At 44.2% G+C, this 25,240-nt stretch overlaps 2 protein-coding genes across 3 annotated transcripts in view; one reads left to right on the forward strand and one right to left on the reverse strand.

Moving 5' to 3' along the window:
* Positions 1-25,240, reverse strand: part of LOC117460480 (transmembrane protein 163a) — a 41,500-nt gene extending 16,260 nt beyond the window's left edge. The window contains exons 1-3 of the mRNA XM_034101915.2: positions 25,170-25,240; positions 8,404-8,722; positions 7,433-7,552 (exon numbers count right to left, since the gene is read on the reverse strand). Of these exons, the coding sequence (XP_033957806.1) occupies positions 7,433-7,552; positions 8,404-8,584 (301 nt within the window). The 5' untranslated portion in view covers positions 8,585-8,722; positions 25,170-25,240. The remainder of the gene's footprint in view (positions 1-7,432; positions 7,553-8,403; positions 8,723-25,169) is intronic.
* On the forward strand, positions 10,107-18,531 carry LOC117460470 (cyclin-T2-like). Of its 2 annotated transcripts, XM_034101896.1 has the most exons (9): positions 10,107-10,374; positions 11,137-11,218; positions 11,311-11,439; positions 13,185-13,245; positions 13,369-13,431; positions 13,558-13,603; positions 14,961-15,124; positions 16,417-16,487; positions 16,577-18,531. In XM_034101896.1, the coding sequence occupies exons 1-9, from the start codon at positions 10,217-10,219 to the stop codon at positions 17,570-17,572; spliced, it is 1,770 nt and encodes a 589-aa protein (XP_033957787.1). In that variant the 5' UTR covers positions 10,107-10,216; the 3' UTR covers positions 17,573-18,531. The 2 variants fall into 2 exon arrangements, 1 of the variants encoding a protein (XP_033957787.1); XR_004553642.2 differs by lacking the exons at positions 16,417-16,487; positions 16,577-18,531 and having other exon boundaries at positions 13,558-13,934; positions 14,961-15,051.

The raw sequence follows: 25,240 nt of genomic DNA on the forward strand, positions 1-25,240 counted from the left end.
TAATATGAGAGATCTGCAGAGATGGAAGCAATACGTCTGACACATCGAGGCACAGTTGACCCCTGCTTTAACACACAAGACGTTATTTCAGTGCGGTGACAGACAAGCAAATACAAATCGATAGATGTTCATGGAAAGGGAGGAACCAGATCTCACGCATCGGCTAGAGTTGACATAACAAGGACGCTGCGTGACGCGACGAGGCTCTCTTTTTCTGTTCACACATGGAGGGCTTTGACACGTCATTAACTGAGCATGCATGTATGTACAGAAAGGTAAAAAAAGATGCAATTTCAAAGTAAAATACAAAAGTATCTGCTATAATCTTCAGAGAGCCACACAGAGACTTGATAGCTTTTATCTTGGAAGTTATTTCATGCAACGTTATGAAACTTTCCAGCTGGTAGAGGTCTTATTTTACATGGAAACCTCACCGACCTGCGCGTGAACATCATAAGCTGGTGGTTAGATCATCTAGAAATGTATGTTGCTCCTCTCTCACCCCCTCTTTCCTTCCCCTCTTTCCTAGCTCCTTCATTCGGAGCAGAGACAAGAAGTTGTGTGTAAATGAATCTGCTGCGGCTCTTCAAAGCGGAGCCCAGCGACGGCTAATTGGCTCCCGAGAAAGCTTGGTGGGTGTCAGCAGAGACGGAGCTCTAGCATCGCAGCGGGCTATCACACACACACACACACACACACACACACACACACACACACACACACACACACACACACACACACACACACACACACACACACATGATATCTCCTCCGTCCCCCCCCCTCTTCCCTCCTTGTCTCATCTGACAAGAATCGCAGGAGTACAGAAGATACAACCCCATCTGAGCTCTGCCTGTTCATTGGCTGTTTCTGGAGCTGCATTATGCAAATCACTGCCAACCATATTTTTGTGTACACTTGGTGGACGGATGCTGTTAGTCTCCCTCTGCTGCTGGAACAGCACCTTGTTCTGTAAGCTGCAGAGAGGGCTGATTACATACATAACAACTTTAGACACAGCGTACCTCCCTATCTCTCACCAGCTCCAGTGGGGACCTTGTTCCCTCAGTGTGCCGCTACCCTTTGCCCTCAACCTGTCCTAAGGGAGTGCTTGTTCTTCCGTCTGTCTGTCTGTGTCCGTGTATTCTCTTGTTCCGATTAACCCAAACAAATGTTTTCTTGTCTTGTATCTATATCTACGCCGGGATCCGGAGTCGAGGCTGATCCTCTTGCTGTAGTCCTGTGTCCTCGATCCTCTATCCTGAGTTCTGGATTAAGTCGTGGACTTCGGGTCGTGGCTGAACCTGTCTCTGCGGTCCTGCCTCGGGTCTCGTCTTGCTGCTTCCCTGATGGCTTCCTCAGGATTGTAGCTGACATCCTCGTGGATTCATCTTCTTCTTACAGACACATGCATTTCCTAACATTCGGTCTGTATGCTGTAACATTTATTATCTCTTGGATTTCCACACGGCATCTATTGCACGTCTGTCCGTCCTGGGAGAGGGATCCCTCCTCTGTTGCTCTCCCTGAGGTTTCTCCATGTTCCCTTTAAACTGTGGGGTTTCTCCGGAAGTTTTTCCTTGTACGTTGTGAGGGTCTAAGGACAGAGGGTCTAAGGACAGAGGGTCTAAGGACAGAGGGTCTAAGGACAGAGGGTCTGAGGACAGAGGGTCTAAGGACAGAGGGTCTGAGGACAGAGGGTCTGAGGACAGAGGGTCTAAGGACAGAGGGTCTAAGGACAGAGGGTCTGAGGACAGAGGGCCTAAGGACAGAGGGCCTAAGGACAGAGGGTCTGAGGACAGAGGGTCTGAGGACAGAGGGTCAAAGGACAGAGGGTCTAAGGACAGAGGGTCTGAGGACAGAGGGCCTAAGGACAGAGGGCCTAAGGACAGAGGGTCTGAGGACAGAGGGTCTAAGGATAGAGGGTCTAAGGACAGAGGGTCTAAGGACAGAGGGTCTAAGGACAGAGGGTCTGAGGACAGAGGGTCTGAGGACAGAGGGTCTGAGGACAGAGGGTCTAAGGACAGAGGGTCTGAGGACAGAGGGTCTGAGGACAGAGGGTCTGAGGACAGAGGGTCAAAGGACAGAGGGTCAAAGGACAGAGGGTCTAAGGACAGAGGGTCTGAGGACAGAGGGTCTGAGGAGAGAGGGTCTGAGGACAGAGGGTCTAAGGACAGAGGGTCTGAGGAGAGAGGGTCTGAGGACAGAGGGTCAAAGGACAGAGGGTCTAAGGACAGAGGGTCTGAGGACAGAGGGCCTAAGGACAGAGGGCCTAAGGACAGAGGGTCTGAGGACAGAGGGTCTAAGGATAGAGGGTCTAAGGACAGAGGGTCTAAGGACAGAGGGTCAAAGGACAGAGGGTCTGAGGACAGAGGGTCTGAGGACAGAGGGTCTGAGGACAGAGGGTCTGAGGACAGAGGGTCTGAGGACAGAGGGTCAAAGGACAGAGGGTCTAAGGACAGAGGGTCTGAGGACAGAGGGCCTAAGGACAGAGGGCCTAAGGACAGAGGGTCTGAGGACAGAGGGTCTGAGGACAGAGGGTCTGAGGATAGAGGGTCTAAGGACAGAGGGTCTAAGGACAGAGGGTCAAAGGACAGAGGGTCTGAGGACAGAGGGTCTGAGGACAGAGGGTCTGAGGACAGAGGGCCTAAGGACAGAGGGTCTGAGGACAGAGGGTCTAAGGACAGAGGGCCTAAGGACATAGGGTCTAAGGATAGAGGGTGTCGTTTTTCTCGTACTGATATTCTGAACAATCTGTGCTGTTGTATTTGCGGTAAAGTGTCTCGACTGTAGGCTATTTTTATTACATGTACAGCACTTTGGCTCGACCAAAAATCGTTTATAAATGTGCTATATAAGTCAAACTTGATTTGATTTGATTTGATTCTACTTCTAATCTGCTTCAGTTTGGTTCATCACATTACTTTTATCCAAAGTGACTAACATACAGTGAGGGTTGGCCTCCGCCAGGGCTGCGCTTTGTCACCAATCCTGTTTGTAATATACATGGATCGGATTTCGAGGCGTAGTCGTGGGGGGGGGGGTCTGCAGTTCGGTGGACTAAGGATTGCACCACTGCTTTTTGCAGATGATGTGGTTCTGATGGCTTCATCGGTCTGCGACCTTCAGCACTCACTGGATCGGTTCGCAACCGAGTGTGAAGCGGCTGGGATGAGGATCAGCACCTCCAAATCTGAGGCCATGGTTCTCAGCAGGAAACCGATGGACTGTCCACTCCAAGTAGGGAATGAGTCCTTACCCCAAGTGAAGGAGTTCAAGTATCTCGGGGTCTTGTTCTCGAGTGAGGGAACGATGGAGCGTGAGATGGGCCGGAGAATCGGAGCAGCGGGAGCGGTACTGCAGTCGCTTTACCGCACCGTTGTGACGAAAAGGGAGCGGAGCCAGAAGGCAAAGCTCTCTGTCTACCGGGCCATTTTCGTTCCTACGGTCATGAAGGATGGGTCATGACCCAAAGAACGAGATCGCGGATACAAGCGGCCGAGATGGGTTTCCTCCGCCGGGTGGCTGGTGTCTCCCTTAGGGATAAGGTGAGAAGTCATCCGGGAGGGACTCGGAGTTGAGCCGCTCCTCCTTTGCGTCGAAAGGAGCCAGTTGAGGTGGTTCGAGCACCTAGTTAGGATGCCACCTGGGCGCCTCCCTAGGAGGTGTTCCAGGCACGTCCAGCTGGGAAGAGACCGAGGGGTAGACCTAGGACCAGGTGGAGGGATTATATCTCTTCTGGCCTGGAAGCGCCTTGACCCCCCAGTCAGAGCTGGTTGATGAGGGGAAAGGAACGTTTGGGGCTCTCTGCTGGAACTGATACCCCGAGACCCGACCACGGATAAGTGGAGAAGATGGATGGACTAACATACATTCAGTACTGTTGACAATCCCCACAGGAGCAATTTGGGGTGAAGTGTCTCAGGGACACAACGACATGCAGTGGGATTCGAACTTGCTATCCCCTGATGCGAAGTCCATCGTACTATCCACTTAGCCACAGCCTCCTGATACAAATAGACTGTCCAGTTCAGGCTGAATTAAAGGACATCACGACAGCGCGTATGTTTTGGATTAGGCCAACCGGCTAACTCGAACATATCCAGGTTAGGTTGAACCGGCTTCGTAGTACAGGCCCCTGGGCTCTTTCAAAGCAACAGTATCCCCTCTCTCTTCTGTGACATACACATGCTATTTTTCCCACTGTAACATCTATGTGATAAGCTGCACCTGCCTGCCCTCGATCCCATTCACACACACACACACACACACACACACACACACACACACACACACACACACACACACACACACACACACACACACACACACACACACACACACACACACACACACACACACACACACACACACACACACACACTCTCTCTCTGTGTGCTAAAGAAGGCGTCTTAATGAGAATGTTCTACAAGATGTGTAGCTTTAACGCTGGCATCATGCAGAGCGAACAGGGAGCAGCTTAAGATAATTCATCACGAAGATATGTTTCATAGCTTGTTGTGTTGACGTTAATAGCTTGTGCGTATAGTGTAGAGACATGAGAGTCGTATCAATGTTCTTATCTAACTCAGCAAGAAGGCAAATAATGCTCCATTTCCTTTAATAATAAAATGAAAGTGATCAGTGATTTATAGATAGAACATTTCCGGCTTGTCCTTTTTGATAGTTTAACGAGGCCATTAGGGCGACACATAGCACTTATTGTCATTGCTGATTCACCTGTTAATTATATTCTAAACTAAAAATTGTGGGAAATGTCCACGTCAGTTTTTCAAAATACAAGGTTTTTAATTATCTTGGATTGTCATTAGTCATATGTACGTTAGCTACAATGTAAAATGCCTTAATATATGATGCCTTTAATATCATATATTAAGGCATTTTCTGACGTTTTTGCTAGAAAAATGAGCGATTAATCCATTATGAAAATAGATTTCTTCTACTGCTCTGCTCTAGATAGCATAAAGGCACTTTTCATATTCTTTTTAACACATATATAGCCATTAAGAGTCAAACCCATACCTTGTTTTTATTCAGGACATCAATGACGGAGTAATGGTTTTAATATTTGCTTTCTCTGTGTACTTTCTACCGCCTGAGTCCATTCGTTTCGTCCTTTGAATGATGTCTTACCGTGTTTACTCAGTTTACAATGTCCCCGAATGCAAAAGCTCCTTATAGAAACACGCAGTGTGCCAACAGCTGGTTCACAACACGACTCTCACACATGTTGCCAAACAGGAGGTTTGTCGTTGCTTGTTTGCTAATAAATGTTGCTCACTATAATATTACACAGGAAGTTGCAGGTGGAATAAGAAGTAGAATCCGCACAGCAACGATAAGCTCATAGTGCATCTAGTTGACTAGTTGTTGGGTATATAAACATGTCAATTACCGTCCAACACCTTTTTTAGTCCACAACATTAAGACATCCAGTTTAATGTTATAATTGAGTAAAGAAAAAACCTTACATTTACATTAGAGAAGCTGAAATCAGAGAATATTGAGCTTTTCTTCTTAACAATGAACCAAACCAATGAATTGATTATTAAAATAGTTGGAGGTAATTCTAATGTTCAACAACTAACCAATATATCTGTGTCGGTCTACTTATAGCTCTGTGAAGTACACACACCTGTATATTAGCCCCATTAAGTCTCTTCCACTATTGTACGTCTAGTATGTTGCATGTAGGAGGGTGCTGCCAAATGCTGTAGCTAATGTACATAACGCCTTGGGTCTTAAGGGGTTAATTAAACACACAGTTGAACATACATAACAGAAGGAAGCTGAGACGGACCTGCCCAGACTTTATCACAGACAGGAAGTGGGCTCAGGAAGAGGGGCTGATTTCTAAAAACAAGATGGCTTCACTCCAACAGCAACTCGCTGCACTGACTCTACCCACGAGGTCAGCCAATCCAATTTAAATCTTAATTTCCTTCTCAAACCAGCCTGATTCATTTATTGAACCACTGGTATTTCTCACTAACTGTTTGTTTCTTCTCCCGAGTGTCAGAATCGAAGTGAAACAAGTGTGTGTGTGTGTGTGTGTGTGTGTGTGTGTGTGTGTGTGTGTGTGTGTGTGTGTGTGTGTGTGTGTGTGTGTGTGTGTGTGTGTGTGTGTGTGTGTGTGTGTGTGTGTGTGTGTGTGTGTGTGTGTGTGTGTGTGTGTGTGTGTGTGTGTGTGTGTTGAGTAAAGACGCTGTTAACTAGAACTGCTGCTGCTGCTGCTGCCTCGTTCAACTCTGCTTATTTCTGCAGCTCATTTGCAAGCAGTGCCACGTTTCATTTATGAGTGAGAGCGGGCATGATGTGGATATAAATGTCTGATGCATATGTTCAGTAAAGAGACATGTTTGCAATCTTTAAAGGTGGGGTAGGTAGTTTTGGAGAAACCAGCTCAAGTGCGCTAGAATTTGAAAATACACAACCGGAAAAAATCTGCCGCTTCCTCACAGAGCCCCTCCCCCAACACACACGAACGAGCACATGACCAATGAGGGCACGAGATCAGTCTGTGCCCCGATGGAAAGCTGACAGGCAGGTAGGCCATCCAGTTACTTTACCCGGGCCGAGGCAGATGATTGGTCGAGCTTTTTACAGCGCCACGGCTTCCACGGATGACTTTTCTCTATGGATGTTTTGTCAAAGCACTTCAGATATTCATCGCTATCGGGATGTTCAGAGCATTCCTTGGAATATAACAACAAGTGTATCTCGAGCCGGTTTCTCAAACTTACCTACCCCACCTTTAAGGTCTATATTAGTCCATGAAGAACAACTATATCTTTACAATCTCTGAAAAATAGTGAGGCTACACTGCAGCTACAAAGTCATCTGTCAAAGCCCTGCTCTGTATTCCCTGCAGAGGAAGAAGCATCGTCATGTGAATAAATAAGACAAGGTTTAGAGAATATCTAAAATAATCCTCATCCAAATTAACATTTTGCCTATTTATCAAAGATATCTGACACAGATTCAAGTGTGTCAAGTGCCAACAAAGAGAAAAACAACATGCAGCCTGAGTTAGATCTACAAAGTCTATCACTTCAAGCCTTTGACATGCAGAGATATGAAAAATAAGGGATGTCAAAGTCTGAACAACGTCCCAATTCTTCCCTTCCTCCCCTCAATGAATGACTCATCTTATCTATGCCGAAACCAGGACTTCTTCTTCTTCCTCCGACAGAAATAAAACCCAAGGTCAAGTTCACACTCTTGAACAGCACCAACGCTTCCTGTGGCTTTGTTGCCTGAGAGAAGTTGACATTTGAAGTGGAAGCCATGGGAGTTTGAAGGACGTCAAAGCAGTGTTTTAAGTGCAGTTGTTTAGTCAGCCTATCAGATGCCGGTAAATAACAAACCCGTCCTTCAGCTGAAGAACCGAGCAGCAGGGAGCGTTACTCACTGAAAGAGACGACGGCCAGGATGAGCGTGATCACGATGGAGACCCAGGACACCCAGAGAGCTTTCTTACGATAGCTCTGAGCTTCGTGAGGCTTCAGACGCATGCTGCTCTCCAGAAGACCTGCAGACAGCAACACACGACTCAGAGAGGGACTACGACGTCTACTTGTGCAATACACATTTATTTAGTATTATGAAAGAGTGTTGTATTTTTGCAGAAAGCAGTATTGGTAGTAAACGTTAATATATAGTTTATCACAGTTAATATCATTATGACAATATTCAACGTCATCACATAATACATATTTTCCTCTTCCCTAATACCGAACTGATAAGCATTAAACTGACTTAAATCATATGTAAGAGGGATTGTGAGTCATCTATGAAATATATATCACTATAGAGTTTATACAGCTATGATTTAGCTAATCTGCATTTAACACAGGAGATGATGGTACTGTCATTAAGGTACGGGATCATAAACACCCCGAGGGAAATATCGGAACCAGCCTTCGTGGCAATGCATTCAAAAGCTGTCAAGACATATCACATTCCTCAGCTACACATTGATTTTGGTGCAAGGGGTAACAGCCAAATCAGTCCATAATTATTATTTTATTACACTACTAAATGATTTGTGTGCAATTAAAACACAAGTTATTTAAATTTTTCCACGGAAAATCCAGTAACTATGTCCTATAATGTTAACAAAATGTCTAGAAAATGTAACTAGTGGACTAACTATTTAATTCACAAAATAATTTTAATTAATTCATACAAAATCAATCCCAACTGTAAAAAGCTATTGATGCAAAAATATTATCTAGAATTGCCACAAATACAAATATATTGATGCTAATACTTTTACTTGAGTAAGATTTTGAGTACACGACTTTAACTTAATGAAGTATTTTGACAATAATAATATTACTTATTCCACCATTATTTGTTAACATGTATCCCACCGCCTACCTCCGTCGTCCAAGCTGTCTGTTATCTTCATCTCCTGGTCCATCTTGAGACCCTCTCCCCGACTTTCAGTGTCTGTCTGCGGCTGCTGCTGCTCCGGGGATTCCTCCTTCTCGCACTGCCCGTTCTCCACAACAACCGGGTCCGAAACGGCGGTGGATTCTGCCGGTGTGGAGTCCGTCATCTTCTGGACACGTTGCGGTTCCAATTACGCACGCCAAAAATGTTTCACCTGGGCGAGAAGTGCAGGCTTTCAACGGGGGAGACACCCAGAGACAGAGAGGGGAGGGAGACGCCAGGTCCAGATGCGCAAAACTGCAGACTGTGAGGTGAAGCAAAACCGGAAATTAACAGATGGTTGTTTCAAAACAAAGCAGTGCTGTGCACCTGAAGGAAACACAACGTGTCCATGCTCTTTTGATTTGGACATACTGTAAAGGCTTGCATTGTCAGCACCGTTATGAGACAAAAAGTGCTGACTTTTATTTGTATTTAACCGAAAACGCGGTTGTAGGCTGCACATTGGGAACTTCACTAAAGTATCCACCTGCTTTTTCATTACATTACAACACCAGTCATTTAGGCTGATGCTGCACATTTTAAATGCATAACTTTAACTTGTAAGTCATTTGATTTAATAGCCATTATTTGTATTGGTGGGCTGAAATACACAGGTTAAGACAGGTTTATAGCTAATGCGATGTGTTTCATTCAATTATGCCTTATTTTGATTACAGTCATTGTCTATCTGTTTATTTTGAAGGCGTTGCGCTGACAACCCTGATGCTCTCTGGTTGGAAACGCCATCGAAAAATATTCACAACAATTCCAAAGCGTCCCTTCTGGGTAAATTCGTGATGTCGTGAAATACCAACACCTGGACTCTAATTACCTGTTGACCCCAGAGGGTGAAGAGGAGTTTTCATCATCATCCTCATCATCACCAACAGTCCTGCATTGATGTGGATGCATTGATGTGTTATAAGCAGACATTTGTTTTCTCTGCGTAAAATGACTTTTCCCAATGGATTTACTTAACTATTTAATGACAGACTATTGGTTGCATGTAGTTCATTTAGACTGCTTATACAGTATGTACACTTCACAGGTTCCTTGTTTTGTTAGATCGCTTGGTGCAGAGTGTACTTGATGTGTGTTCTCTGCTTCCCTTTAGTGGCAGAAAGAGAGCAATGCGGAGAAGATGCTCCACCATGTGGCAACACATTGTACATGCTTGCATAGGTCAAATGTGATGATTTAAATTAGGGTAATAAAGACGTTTTTAGACTTCAATTGATTGGGAAGCCTTAACAACATACTGTAATGCACAACGTTGGGCTGGATAGTCTTAATTATATTGTTCAAATATTTGCAATCTGCAATTTTAGAGAGACGTTAATAATAATAAACTCTTATTTCTAAGGGGCAGTACACAAGTGAACCCGCTAAACTATATATTTCAGCCCTTATTGCTATAGTGAAAATGACTAAAACTGTCCACAACTTTTATTCTGCATTATACTACACCGGATCTCACCTGGTTTTAATGTACACTGCTGTTTGTAATGTCTATGCTGCCTTATGCTGCTGTTAGTGGACATAATGTCAGATGTATTACTAAACATCACTGTGCACTTTACTGCTGTTTGTGGTTCTGATTTCTGTTGTTCTTGAGTAAAAACACTCGATGCTCTTTGCACCTCCAGCATCCTGGGTGCGCTGTGCAGAAAGCAGTCCACCGGTAAACCCCATCTCGTCCTTCCGGTGCCCCCTCACTCCCTCCCGATGCTAGCACCGTCTTGGCTGCGGGAGCGTAATGGCGGTGCACCGGGGACCCTCCACCAAATGGATCTTCTCCCGGGAGCAGCTGGACAACACGCCGTCCCGACGCACGGGAATCGAGGGCGACCGGGAGCTCTCTTACCGGCAACAAGCGGCCAATTTAATCCAAGATATCGGCCAGAGACTCAACGTGTATCCTTCCACAAAAAAAAACCCTCCAGGATAACCGGCCCAGTGGTGTTAGCTCCTGTTAGCATTAGCTTCAAGAAACACCCAAACCGCAACACGTGTTAAAAGTCGGGTTTTTTTGGACAATCAAAACAGACGGAAAATCTTTTACTTACAGATTTCTTAAGGGTTGTTTACATCGGATTGCAAAGTGTTTATATTCAGCCTGCAGGAAACGTGAAGGCCTGCCTGCTAGTTAGCTTAGCTATTGTTGTGTCTCTTCTTACTGCAGTCCATTGTTAGCTTTGTGTCTTATGATATCTGTAATCACAATCAGCTTTCATGCCAAGTAGCTTTACATATACAAGGAATTTGTTTTGGTGTATATGATGCATACACACACACAGGTAAAGAGGATTTCAAGTAAGTAAGAAAACAACAATTTATATAGAAAAAAGCTGTTATTCGTCAAGATGTAGACAATTATCTCAGCAAAAGTAAAAAGGCACAATATTAATGAAGAGGCATGAACACAATTTACAAAACTAACAATCCAAGTGGACACCAGCAAGCAACAGTATTTAAAATTAAAATTAGCATGTAGAAGTAGATAGTGAAAATATTATTGCACAGTTATTACAGATTGTGTTACAGAAGTTGAATAGTCTTAACTAAGAGATAACAGGCAGTACACATCATAATTATAAAGTGATATATATATTGCATGGTTACTAATACTGGTAGCCCTTATTATCACCATGTCTCATTCCTTAACGGCACACCCAGCTCCCAATTGATTATCAACACTGCTATAGTATATATGCACAGATTTTATATGATTCACTCCTTCAGCAAATTCCATAGAAATGTAAGTACGACCGCCGCGTTCGCCGATGCTATAAATACCGCTGGTGCCGCCTATGAGAACTGACTGAGGTTTTTCTTTCTTCTTCTGTTTAGGTTATTTCTCAGACGACGCTGTTCCTGGCAGCCAAAGTGGAGGAACAGCCCAGAAAGCTGGAGCATGTCATTAAAATAGCCCATGCCTACATTAACCCTCAAGAGCCTGCCCTCGACCCTAAGAGCAACGTAAGTGAACCACGGAGTAAACATTCATGCAATTGTTAGTAACTCGTAAAGTGTTGTTGTGAAGCTTTGGAACGCTTCAGTATATCGCTCTTGAAGCACCCTTCCTCCACCCTTTAGCACGGGTGTCAAACTCAAATACACAGTGGGGCCGGACTGGTTCAATGTTGCAGAACGTATTGAAATGAACTTATTGCACATATTCAACCTGGAACTAACGAAGCTTCAATGATTGCCTATAAAACATTAAATAATCAGCTGCATTCATTTCTCACGGCTCTATCTGCAGCTTTTCAGGAGTCATTTCTTATGAGTACATTTTCCCACAGGCCGACAACAGCTTCAACAAAACTATTTGGAAAAAAGCAAACATGCCCTGTTGTCTCGAGAAAGAAAGTGCAGAAGGAAACTCAGGTTGATGCTAGTTCAGATACTTGGCATCTCATCTTGGGTGAGAGGCAGAGATGTTCACAAGTCTTTTTTTGCAAGTCCAAGTCAAGTCTCAAGTCTCTAAAAAAATAAAAGTCTCATGTCTCTTCTGGTTGTAATAAGCCTTCTATTGTCTGCTGCTATCCAGTCTGTTAAGAATACTGCTCAGCTATATCTAAGACATTCAAAGCATGTACTGTGTTATTATCACTCCTATATCTATTAGCATTCAGTATCAGTACTGATGAGTTGTTTGTTATATGATCACTTTAAACAGGCTATTGCAATATGAGGACAAACATCACACTTTAGCTAAATGCAAACAACTTCTAAGCAAAACACTTCAGAATCAGAAATCAGTAAACAAACATTCACTCATCTTTTCAAATATTCAGTTACAAAGCTAGCAGCAAGCTAAGTTAGCATTACACAGCTGATGCTGAGCTAAACATGTTTGCTAACCGTCCATGCGTCAATGTGGCTGACCTCTCCGGGTGAGTTTTCAAGTGCCTGATGAAATTTGACGTTGTTGCGCCAGCATCCTTGATTTTGAGATTGCAGACTTTGCAGCGTGCGCTCCTTTTGTTGGTGCCGCCGGCGTTTTGTTCGAAGTTTTTGTAGTTGAACCTAATTACAAGCGGTACAGCCGCAGGTGTGCCGCCGGTCGCCATGGTGTTACTACGAGGTAGTAACAGAGGCGCACGTCTGCGTAATGAGCCCGGCTAAAGTAACTGGATGGCCTGCCTGCCTGTCAGCCTTCCATCTGGGCACAAACTTATCTCGTGCCCTCATTGGTCATGTGCACGTTCGTGTGTGTTGGAGGAGGGGCTCTATGAGGAAGTAGCAGCCTCTAGCAGATTATCTCCGGTTGTGTATTTTCAAATTCTAGCGATCTCGAGCCGGTTTCTCTCAAATGTACCTACCCCACCTTTAATACGCCAACAATAGAAAACACAATGATTGTTCACGAGTCCCAACACACGAGTCCAAGTCGAGTCTGAAGTCTCTGTGTGTGCGACTCGAGTCCCCATCTCTGGTGAGAGGTCATCAATGTGTGGGCTCAGGCTCTGAGCGGAGGAGACCCTCAGGATGGAGTGAAGGTGCAATATACCGACGGGCCAGATCCAATAGGAATTAGAAATGATCCTGCGGGTTTAATTAAATCCACCACGGGCCTGATCTGGCCCCCGGGCCTCGAGTTGGACACATGTGCTTTACAGCGCTCCCCACCGCCTGCAGTGCTTTCATATCAGGTTGATCGTCAGTATAAATGTGGTGCTGAACAGATTTAAAATTGTGCATGGATTGGTCTCTTTCAGGCATTCCAGCAACAGACACAAGAGCTTGTAGCACTGGAAACAATAGTGCTGCAGACCCTGGGTGAGTGCTCGCTTATCTTCGACATGAAATATTCTTTTAGTTGAATCCACGCCACATCTCTGCCGACGGTGTGCTCACACCAGTGGCCGATCCTCCTCGTTAAACATCTTCTATTCACTGCAGGTTTTGAAATAACAGTTGATCATCCACACACTGATGTTGTGAGGTGTTCCCAGCTCGTGCGAGGTAACACTTCTCTCATTTATCCCTGTTTAAAATGCCTGTCTTCTGTTTTAAATGAATGCTAATTTAAAATGCCATCTCAAAGTATCGTCTCATTCTCTAAAAACCCACTTTCTTCTTGTCTTACAGCAAGCAAGGATTTGGCACAGACTTCCTATTTCATGGCTACCAACAGGTTATTATCCTGTTCCCATTCTTGCACTGTCATGGCACACTATAGCTTCCTGTCCTGCAGGGCCCCCCTTCCTGTGTCCAACGCCCTTTTTGCGCCTGGATCTCGGGAAACCCCAATGTGGGGAAGTACCTGTCCGGGCTGCTGTGTGCGGTGTATTGTACGAGGGCTCCGTGTTGGCACAGAGGGGTTGAATGCACAAAGTGGAGTGTAGTGGTGCCGTCTACCTCTCAAGGTGGTTTGGTACGGAGTGCATATGTCTAAAAGAGAACTCTCAAATGGTAGCCTGAATATAGATTGCCACTAAAGATTCTTAAACTTATAGAGTGCTTTGGTAAGTATAGTTTTACAGTTCTTTATACATTTTTTGTGCACTTTTTTTTACCCTACCCTAAAAGCGCTAACACCAAACTATACTGCAAACTGTGCGGTTTGTGTGGCCAGATCTAACACAGGGGTGCAGTGCATGTGTAACGTGGGGTGTTGTCTTTTGGAGAGGCAGACATATTTGGATATTTTGGGGACTAACGAGGGGTTAACGGCTCTGCATGCACACATAGTGAAGTCTCGACTGAGTGGCAGTGATTGTAATAACCCCAAGTTGTTGATAATGACAGTATTAACGTAAGGGATGATAGTCATCGGTATTGGGGGACATTGTATTGTGTATTATTAACAACAATGGAATTATGGCCAATTATACAAAGCCAAATGGCTTCAAAGTAAACGAGATCTACGACTAAGCTATGCAATGATGGAAAACCATTGAATATCATTCTTAACTTTTGACTTATAACGCTATTTCACATCCTATAATAACATATCATTTCTGCATCGCGGCAAAGAGTGCACTTTGGCTTAGGAGGATGCAGTCTTGTTGGTAATAAGAGCAAGAAATCGGGCTCTTATTTTAACTTCCTTTGCCACTGGTTTTGCTTCAGTGCATTCGAGCCGGTTTGCAGTCGAGTTTGGGACTCAGAGAACATTAACCGTAGAGAACTTTAACGCCTTAATCGTTTGTCTTTGGCTTCCAGCGTCAGAGTTTCTCAGCCTTGGTGTGTCGTTGTGAAGTCCCTTTGGTGTAATTAGAGATCTCATGTAAGAGTTGCTCATTAAGAGATCGGGAAACACTGTTTTTAAAACACAATTTATACACAGTTTCTAAATATGATGTCTTATACTTACATTTAAGAACATATCTTAGCCAAAATAGAAATATCTTACGTTCCAGTACTTTAAGGTAAGGGTGTGTGTGTGAGACGTGAACAGAAGATGGCTGTATGTGTATGAAGTGTGTTTAGTGTGAAATACCAGCAGCTGACGGTCGTACGTCTCTCTCGTGTCTTTGTCTCCTCTGCAGTTTGCACCTCACCACCTTCTGCCTGCAGTACAGACCCACTGTGGTCGCCTGCGTCTGCATCCACCTGGCCTGCAAGTGGTCCAACTGGGAGATCCCCGTGTCCACGGACAGCAAACACTGGTGGGAGTACGTGGATCGCAGCGTCACGCTACAGCTGCTGGACGGTAGGGGCCGCATGATGTGCATCATCTTTGCACTGGCTTTTAATCAGAGCTGGCAACAGTACACACATCCTTTACTCAAGGAGAAGTACACACATCCTTTACTCAAGGAGAAGTACACACATCCTTTACTCAAGTAGAAGTACACACATCCTTTACTCAAGTAGAAGTACAGATACTCGTGTTTAAAAATACTCTGGTGAAAGTAGAAGAGGGCTTTGAAGTGTCCTTCAGTAAAAAGTACCCATAGCTAGCAGCTGCTTTAAAGAGTACCTGACCTCCCTTTATATTAATAGAACAATAATGTCATTGTTAGCTAATGAATGTTTCCATGGTGACCAACGGCAACATGACAACGTTTCCATTGGTCCCTCTTCTTTAGAGAAGACCAGGAAGTGATGGATACACGGATCGTGTTCCAACCAATAGGCACGCAGTGACTCTAAAGAATAATGATCACGCACCAACACACATTCAGACTAAAGGAACCAGCTGTTTGGAAAATGAGAGAAGTAGAAAGTACAAGTATTTGAGTTCAACATGTAAGAAGTAGAAAGTACAGGTATTTGAGTTCAACATGTGAGAAGTAGAAAGTACAGGTATTTGAGTTCAAAGTGTGAGAAGTAGAAAGTACAGGTATTTGAGTTCAACATGTGAGAAGTAGAAAGTACAGGTATTTGAGTTCAACATGTAAGAAGTAGAAAGTACAGGTATTTGAGTTCAACATGTAAGAAGTAGAAAGTACAGGTATTTGAGTTCAACATGTGAGAAGTAGAAAGTACAGGTATTTGAGTTCAACATGTGAGAAGTAGAAAGTACAGGTATTTGAGTTCAACATGTGAGAAGTAGAAAGTACAGGTATTTGTGTTCAACATGTGAGAAGTAGAAAGTACAGGTATTTGAGTTCAACATGTGAGAAGTAGAAAGTAAAAAGTCATCGTGGAGTAAAGTACTGATACCAGAAACATGTACTTAAGTACAGTAACAAAGTATTTGTACTTTGTATTTGTATTATTTTACTCCCATTGTGTTATTGTATGTGTTCCCTGTACAGCACTTTGGTCAACTGAGGTTGTTTTAAATGTATAAAACAAATAAAGATTGATATATTATTGTAATATTATTGCAGGCTTATTTAGCTGTGCAAAAAATACCGGATACTTCAAACTGAATCAATACAAAGGCCAAAAAGACAGCATTTGAATACACACTGCGAATGAGGCCCCAAAGGTGTGTTATCATTTGTTGCATCGAGGAGAGATCACTGACATGCTTGTCTTGTTGAACTTTGTCAGAGCTCACACACGAGTTTCTTCAGATCCTTGAAAAGACGCCCAGCAAACTGAAGAGGATACGAAACTGGAGGGTGCGTCATTAATACTTAACTTAACTCCATTTCACGGTTCGGAGTTTTTACCTTCAGTATCTCATGTTGAATCCCTTGTTTTGTTACAGGCTATTCAAGCAGCTAAGAAGCCAAAGTCGGATGGCTCTTCTGTGGACAGTGTGTACCAGGGGACGTCCTTGGATGGCCTTCCCGGGGTCAGCAACTCCTTCTTCCCTTCCACTTCCTCCGACTCTTCCGACATGCCGTCCCTCAACAACATCGCAGCCTCCTACGCTTCCTACCAGCCGCTGAGCGACGAGTCAAAGAGCTGCGGGTACGACAACTTCCCCGAGCCGGACTTCACGCTGGTGAAACACGAACACAAAGCTGCCGGCGGCTCCAGCAGCAAACAGCAGCCGCTCAATGCAAACGCTGCCACTTTTTCACGGCCGCAGAAAGTGTTGACTCTGGAAAAGTACCGAGAGAAACACGCGGCGACGGACGTGACCTCGCAGAACGGCGTAAAGGACGAGTCGAACACAGACATGTACATACCTCCCCAAACCTCCTCGCACCACCACAAGAAACGCTCCCAGCAGGCGGGGCAGTCGGGCGACGGCAGACGAGAGAAGAGCAGCTCGAAAAAGCCTCGGCTGCCTCACTCTTTAGCGGAGAACGGCGCGGCGACGGGCGACGAGCTCAAGATGAGAATCAAAGTTTCGTCGGAGCGTCACGGCGGCTCGGAGCCAGGCGGTAAAGACAAGCACAAAGAGCATCACCGCCACTCGAAACACAGCCACTCGCATCCTTACGCCCTCAGCGGGAACGCCCGGGGGACAATAGACAGCGCCTCGTTATCGATAAGAGCTCCCGACGGGGCCTCCTCTTCCTCCCGGAAAAGACCTCACTCTGAAGCCGGAAACCACCACCACCATTCGTCCAAGAGCCGGAGCTCCAAAGCGGGTTCGGCCCATTTCTCGTCCGAAGGCGGCCAGAGGATGATGGAGCATCACGGCCACGACGGCACCAACGGCTTGCTGACCACAAACGGCCAACACACCGACTACAAAGACACTTTCGACATGCTGGACTCTTTACTAAGTGCCCAAGGAATGAACTTGTAACCCTCGGAGAGTCCGCAGTGTTGTCTAGAATAAGGTATTACCATGTTTAATAGAAATTTTAAAGAATGACTTTATTTGTCTTAAGTTATCTGCATCGCCCTCAGTCGTGTCTACACACTGATGATTCTCCGTCAGAAAAAAGTGAAATCTTATGCATAGAGCTGTGTTCTACTAGCTTGCAAAAAAAAAAAGTTTTAAAGAATTACGGCTGAAATAGAGATTTTAAACATTCTTTTAACGCGAGCTGACATTATGATTTTCGTGCATGTTTTAAGTCACACAAGGGAAGCTAGTGTTCGCAGCCATCGTGACAGTTTACAAACGGTCCTTTTTCCTTTCTTTCTTTTCCCGTACGTTGAAGACATTTTGTTCCACTGAAAATCTCAGGTCTTGAACTTTTTTGATATAAGAACGAATCTTCCTCCGTTTGGGTTTGTCACCTGTATCTGTGGAGATGTATCACCTCGTCCGTTTGCTGACGGCGGCGGCGGCGGCACCTCGTGTGTCCGCCTCGCCCCCAGTTTCCACCGGGTCCGTCAGCGAAAACATGGTCTGCTTACTTTTCAAAGAGTGCATTAATAGCTCAAAAAAATAAACGAAAAACAAACATGTCTATTTGCTGTTTATCGGGACTCCTAAGGCCGCACCTGAACTTAATGTGCAGACTCATTATAGAGCCACAAACGAAGTTTACGTTACATCTGCTGTGAAAGTGCATTTAAGATATATAGACTAAACATGACAAAAAGGGCCTTGTGATTGTCAATCGCTATACAGTATGATAAATGTTATTATCTTCCAGAAAATCTCTAAAATAAGAATGTGTAAATAGGACTGTAGTTATCGCATCAGTCCAGACCTTCCTCATTCAGTGTGTCATGGGATCTAAAGCAGACTCTGTATTGATGAACATATCCTCGATTTGTGTATTGGGAGCCCAAATAAAGGTGTAAAAGTGACTTCTGTTTGTGTTGTAGACATTACATGACACTTGTTAGATGCTTTTATCCAAAGCGACTTACATACTCAATACTGTGGACAATCGGGGTTTCAACCTGTGACCACCTATACGCACACTCCACTGCGCCACACACTGCCTGTAGACAATGGGAGAATTAGTTTTTTATTGCTTTTATATATTTCGTCTCGGTTTAAAGTTATAGGGCTGCAAATGACGGTTAATTGAATTATCTACTGACCCACAGATTATACTCAATGGATTAAGATCAAATAAATCTGTACATCTCTTTGATATTCAGTGTACCATGCTACAAGACTGAGATAAACAAAGACATATCTACATTTGAGAAGCTGGAACCAATAACCTAATTTTATTTGTATTCTTATTAAAAGCGCCAACATGGTTGCTGACCTGTTTTCAGACGTTATAGCTTTAAGACAACACTCAATGTCTACATACTAGCTTTTCCCAGGGCTTTGAACGACAACCCGTGTTCTTCCTCTGAGATCACAATGGATAATGTTAAAAAATAAATAAAACCTGAGATGACGACTGAGCTTTTTCCAATGCATACCATGTGCAGAGGAAGTCGTGTAAAGCTCCAAAAAGCTAGTTAAAGGGCCCATGCCATGCTCTTCCGGTTATCCCCCGTCCCCTTGTTGTTATGAAGCTTCTGCATGTGAACGGTCTGCAGTCACAAACCCTCAAAGTGCACCCTGCAGCGAGTAAAGCTCTAACTCAGAGAGACCTGTCTGCTGCCCCAGAACGCCTCGCTGGACATTCCTCTTCTTCCATTGTTTGCTTCCTGGGTTCTGTGACGTGTGAACTCCCAGATCAACAACAAAGGACCGGATTGGCCCAAATGGACCAATCCTTGGAGCCCCTCCCACACCAGGACCCCTTGGCTAACTACCAGGGAGTCCCATTAACTTGCAGAGAGCTCCCTGAACGCTGGTAGTAGCCGAGTTGGGAGGGTGGAGAAGTGCTCTCCGCAGACCCGTTCTCACAGCGTTAGAAACCTTTTTCTTTCTCAACATCAAGCCACACTTGTTGTTTTCACTTCGGCTGTGAGTGAGTGTGTGCTCAGGATGAGTTTCGCTTGTTCTCGCTGTATCGCCGACCCGGAAACCTGCGAGCAACGAGCCTCGCAACGTCCCGACCAATCAGAGCACACTGGGCTCACAGGGAGGGGGGGGCGGAGCTCCAACAAGCCGTGTAGGACAGACAGTGAATACACAGACTATCTGAGATGCTGTGAGAAGCCAATGTGAGTTTGGAACATTGCACAATGTAAATCTATTCTAGTCGACCTCAACAACGGAAATATGATCAGTAGAAATGGCCGTGACACGGGACCTTTAGTTTGTTAGTTTTTTGTCCAAGCAAACTGACATTTCTTACATAATATTATTCTGCTTTTAACACAGCAATGAGACCTAAACATGCCAAACAAGTCCCTGGTACAGTATGATCCTCCATATCATATCTCCACGAAGATATCCCTCATCCCTGGGGGGTTTTATTTATATTTTGTTGCCTCAAAAAGCTACCTATTTGCATGCTTGTCAGATCCCATGAAGTACTCCACTCGAGTTCCCCATTAAAAAAACGCATTCCTCAGTGCAAAACCATAAGCCCTTAATTTTGGCCTGGAAAACTCACGGCGCACGCAGAAATGAAAAGAAGTGCCAAATCGTGCAGATGGTTTAATCCCAGCCTCATAACATTGGATGTATTCCCCGCTGAATGTAAGCCCTCGCTGCGTTTTAAGATAAAACAATCACTTGTCAAACCCCGCCACAGAACATTCTCCTCACGACTGAACACACACACTGGTCAATCCCTGCCGCCTCTCCGCTTACATATAGTCCAGTAATTGTTTAGGATACTAACAATGATGATTACATTACATGTCCAGCTCTCAGTGCAGGCCGTGTTTAAAACAGCCACAGCTCTAATAGAGTGTGAGTGGAGGCGGTGCTGCGGTGTCCCTGGCGTTAACGGGAGTAATGAGGCATGCATTGGGCTTTGGCGCGAGCAGAATACTTAATTTAGTTTGGGTTTTTACATCGAAGCAGTCGTATCATGTACATTTACTCGAGAAATGTGTGTAAGAAAACGTTGAGGTTACTTTACTTGAGTGTTTTAATTTTATGCTGCTTTATACTCTAATATATTATTTGACATCTTCTCAGAGTCTGATTGTTAGGTAATGCACAATATATATTAACCAGTGGTGTGAAGTAACTAAGTACATTTACTTAAGTACTGTACCATTTTGAGGTACTTGTACCCCCACTACAATTCAGAGGTTAATAGTGTACTTTGACTTTTAGTTACTTCACAGATGTGGATGAAGGATGTGAAATCTAATCAAGTGTTGAATCAGACTTTAGTTCCACCTGGAGTAAATCCACCAGCTACCCTGCAGTCTACAAAGTACTTCAGACTAGCTGCACCTTCACCAGCTACCCTGCAGTCTACAAAGTACTTCAGACTAGCTGCACCTTCACCAGCTACCCTGCAGTCTACAAAGTACTTCAGACTAGCTGCTCCTTCACCAGCTCTGAGAACACTTTCATGATCAATCATTATAAAACATATCATATATATTATTCTGAAATGGACCAATCTGCACAACGACTACTTTCACTGTCTTTCACTATATTTAGATGAGAATACTTTCTACTTTCACTTGAGGAACATCTTGAATGCAGGACTTTTACTGTGACAGAGTATTCCTACACTCTGGTACTTCTACTTTTAACTCAAGTACAAGATCTGAGTACTTCTACTTTTACTCAAGTACAAGATCTGAGTACTTCTACTTTTACTCAAGTACAAGATCTGAGTACTTCTACTTTTACTCAAGTACAAGATCTGAGTACTTCTACTTTTACTCAAGTACAAGATCTGAGTACTTCTACTTTTACTCAAGTACAAGATCTGAGTTCTTCTACTTTTACTAAGTACAAGATCTGAGTACTTCTACTCAAGTACAAGATCTGAGTACTTCTACTTTTACTAAGTACAAGATCTGAGTACTTCTACTTTTACTCAAGAACAAGATCTGAGTACTTCTACTTTTACTCAAGAACAAGATCTGAGTACTTCTACTTTTACTCAAGTACAACATCTGAGTACTTCTACTTTTACTCAAGAACAAGATCTGAGTTCTTCTACTTTTATTCAAGTACAAGATCTGAGTACTTCTACTTTTATTCAAGAACAAGATCTGAGTACTTCTACCTTTACTCAAGTACAAGATCTGAGTTCTTCTATTTTTACTCAAGTACAAGATCTGAGTACTTCTTTTACTCAAGTACAAGATCTGAGTACTTCTACTTTTAATCAAGTACAAGATCTGAGTACTTCTACTTTTACTCAAGTACAAGATCTGAGTACTTCTACTTTTACTCAAGCACAAGATCTGAGTACTTCTACTTTTACTCAAGCACAAGATCTGAGTAGCCTACTTCTACTTTTACTCAAGTACACGATCTGAGTACTTCTACTTTTAATCAAGTACACAATATGAGTAGGCCTACTTCTACTTTTACTCAAGTACAAGATCTGAATACTTCTCACTTTTACTATAAGATCTGAGTACTTCTCTCACCTCGGAAATCAACGAGTAAACACAAATTCAAATATAATTAAAGCTGAGATATGCAGGTACCGGTCTTACTTGTAACAGAGTATTTTAACAGTCTAGTTTTTCTACTTCCACCACTGCATCCCAGCTTCCTTTGTGTCTTCTTGATAATTGCAGCAATTACGTAATCCTTTTCTTTTATTAGCGAACGTACCTCGAGGGCACTTTGTTCTTGCTAAATGAACAAACACGCGGCGAAGATGTTTGCCAGTGAAACCTGCCGTTCGGTCCCTCCACCAAACCTCAAGTGGCTTTTCAAGGTTCGTCTTTTGACTTTATACTCTCTCACACAATGCAGCATTGGTGGTTCATTCGTGGGTGGAACATAAATCCCGTTCCTGATAATTAACCAGCACCCTCAGAGCCAACGCAGCGCTTTCACCAAGTATTACCTTCTAATTTTAGCGTGGAATACAATGGGGAAATTCAGCGGGAGAACGTCAGTGAAAATTCAACCATCTGGACATTCTCGCACACTGGTGGGAGGGTGATGATTTATTTTCAGCAACCTCTCGAGCTGAATAAGAGACGCCTACTGCTCGCAAAATCCGCAGAGAGGAAGAGATATGTGCGGGGCTTTTGTGAGCAACAAATCCCAGAATTAAGAGCCATCTGAAAGGAAAACACCAGCCAAGCTCTAATTGCAAATCAAAAGACAGGAACATATATTTAGACGTGCAAATGCGAAGGTCCAAGACACAAAGGCTGTTGTTTCAGCGGATAAGGCAGCGAGTTAAAGTACATAATTAACTTTAAAATCATGACTCATTCTCTGTTTCCTTTTCCATCAAGGATGCACAACAAGGAGAGATGTTTTCAGTTTGGGAAGAGAGTATTTTCAGCCGTTTGTCCCAGAGTTACAGGTTTCTAAATGCAGCCCTTTTCATATCATGATGCTCCAGCTGTTTAGCACCGTATGGACACTAGATGGCAGTATTACCTTTGCCGTTTAATGCCAGCCAATCAGACCAGCAGCTCCACAAACATCCAGCATCCTTTCTCTGCTTTTAGGATGATTTTTTTTTCTAAAGACAAACAGGACGCCGTGTTGAATAACCTTGAAAAAAAAGGGTTATGCCATGAATCCAAGGTGCCTCTCAGCACACTGTGAACCTCAGTCACAAAAACCACACGTGTCGCCACACACGCTGGACTTGATCCATCTAATTAACAGCTTCGGATAACTGTTGGACAACGAGGGGTTTGGAGACATCGCAGGAAATGTCACAGTGCTGGGGTTGATCAAAAGGGCCTTTGCAGAGCAGCAGCATATGGGACACTTATGAGTCTTAATGCAAATGATGCCCAGGAAATTGTGCAGGAAAGTGGCATAATTATAAGCCATTGAAAGTCCATTGTCATTCCTATCTGAGAGGTCTCTCTTGAAAAATCAGGAGCTGATGCAAAGCCCTCGAAGTACCTGAGATAGAGCCGTAGGGGGGTAATGACTGGGCCTCGGCTGCTATTATGCCATGGTGGTGCAATTATCTCCAATGACTGGCAGGAGCATGAATTAGCCTCTGTCTTCGTGCTTGGGTTTACTTTTTGTTCCTAACAAGCGCTAAGATATCCCTTTTTCACATGGTAAAATCAAGAAGCTGTAGCGCTCTCCTTACCCAGCTGTTCTCTGTGAAAAACAAGACATTATATCTCAGTTTCTCTCCGTAATTATTCCCTTTATTACCCCAGTATATCTCTCCGCCCTGATTCAAAAGCATCCTCTCGCGGCCTGAACACCAGAGACTCGTGTTTGTGGCGGGAACCGCAGAGCACCAGCTGTCCTTTAAAAAGAAACGGCTAAAAGAACACACATACACACACAGTTGATGTGAAATGTCTTCCTCCCAGCTCGTCCCCAATCATCAATAATTCACCGGCTTCGACATTTGAACTAATTACGGTGCACCAATGGCCTATTTGAGCAGGGTCCTGTCAGATGAGAGCTGATAGGTCCTTCCTGTCAGCGGTCTGCAGAAAGTAGCGACAGCAGTGGAGGCTGATGCCATTAAAATGAATGGAAAGCACCTCTAACAATCGTATACCCCACACACACACACACACACACACACACACACACACACACACACACTTCCTCACACACGCACATTGTCCTTTCCTGCCTCTCACACACTCACAGATGTACCACACTGACACACACATATGAAGAAGAAAAACATGAATTATTGCTGCCGCCACACACACACACACACACACACACACACACACACACACACACACACACACACACACACACACACACACCACACACACACACACACACACACACACACACACACACACACACACACACACACACACACACACACACACACACACACACACACACACACACACCTAACACACCTAACCTTAACCAAGTCTTCACCCTAAAATTAATGATCCCCCTTATGGGGACCTCCAATTTGTCCCCATAAGGGAAGCCAGTCCCCACACGTGACTATGTAAACAGATGTAGGTCCCCACAAGTATAGTAATGCAAACACACACACACACACACGCCGCCACCTGTGTGGGTTGTTTGGCCTTCTCATCCAGACCTCTCCGGTTTTAATTAGCCCACCGCTGAAGTGTTTTCCTTTCTATATTCTCTGAAGGGCGATGATAACGGCTGCAGCGGAGATGGAGGCTCTCCGCTGGTTTGTTTCATTAGGCGGAGCGTAATGACCCCGCAATCACAACACCAAGGAAATACCTGCCCTAATAATTATTTTCGGCCCCTAATGGATTTATACTCGGCTATAGCTTTGGCCATCAGCGAATTGAATTTGGATTATTAGATTAATATTAATCATCCTTATCGTGTCCAAAATGTTTGGTCAAATGCCGACACAATTCTTCACTATCACGTCTCGAACAGCTGCCAACAAGCACCTCGTCGTGTCACTAACTATCATGTTATATAAGAGAAACCCAAGTAAAACAACTCGTCGACAGCCTTTAAGCTAAGCTAGGTTACCTACCTGCTGGGGATTCACTCTCCAAAGCTGTTCCACTCAGGTTTTCATGACTAGTTGGTTCGTCCTTTCAAACT

The sequence above is a fragment of the Pseudochaenichthys georgianus genome, chromosome 2, assembly GCF_902827115.2.
Source record: "Pseudochaenichthys georgianus chromosome 2, fPseGeo1.2, whole genome shotgun sequence".
In the NCBI taxonomy this organism is placed as follows: Eukaryota; Metazoa; Chordata; class Actinopteri; order Perciformes; family Channichthyidae; genus Pseudochaenichthys; species Pseudochaenichthys georgianus.

Coding starts and splice junctions, on each gene's coding strand:
- LOC117460470 (XM_034101896.1), top strand. CDS start 10,217: ATGGCGGTGCACCGGGGACCCTCCACCAAATGGATCTTCTCCCGGGAG. Junction 13,432..13,557: donor GTGTTCCCAGCTCGTGCGAG/GTAACACTTCTC, acceptor CTTGTCTTACAG/CAAGCAAGGATTTGGCACAG. Junction 15,125..16,416: donor CACGCTACAGCTGCTGGACG/GTAGGGGCCGCA, acceptor GAACTTTGTCAG/AGCTCACACACGAGTTTCTT.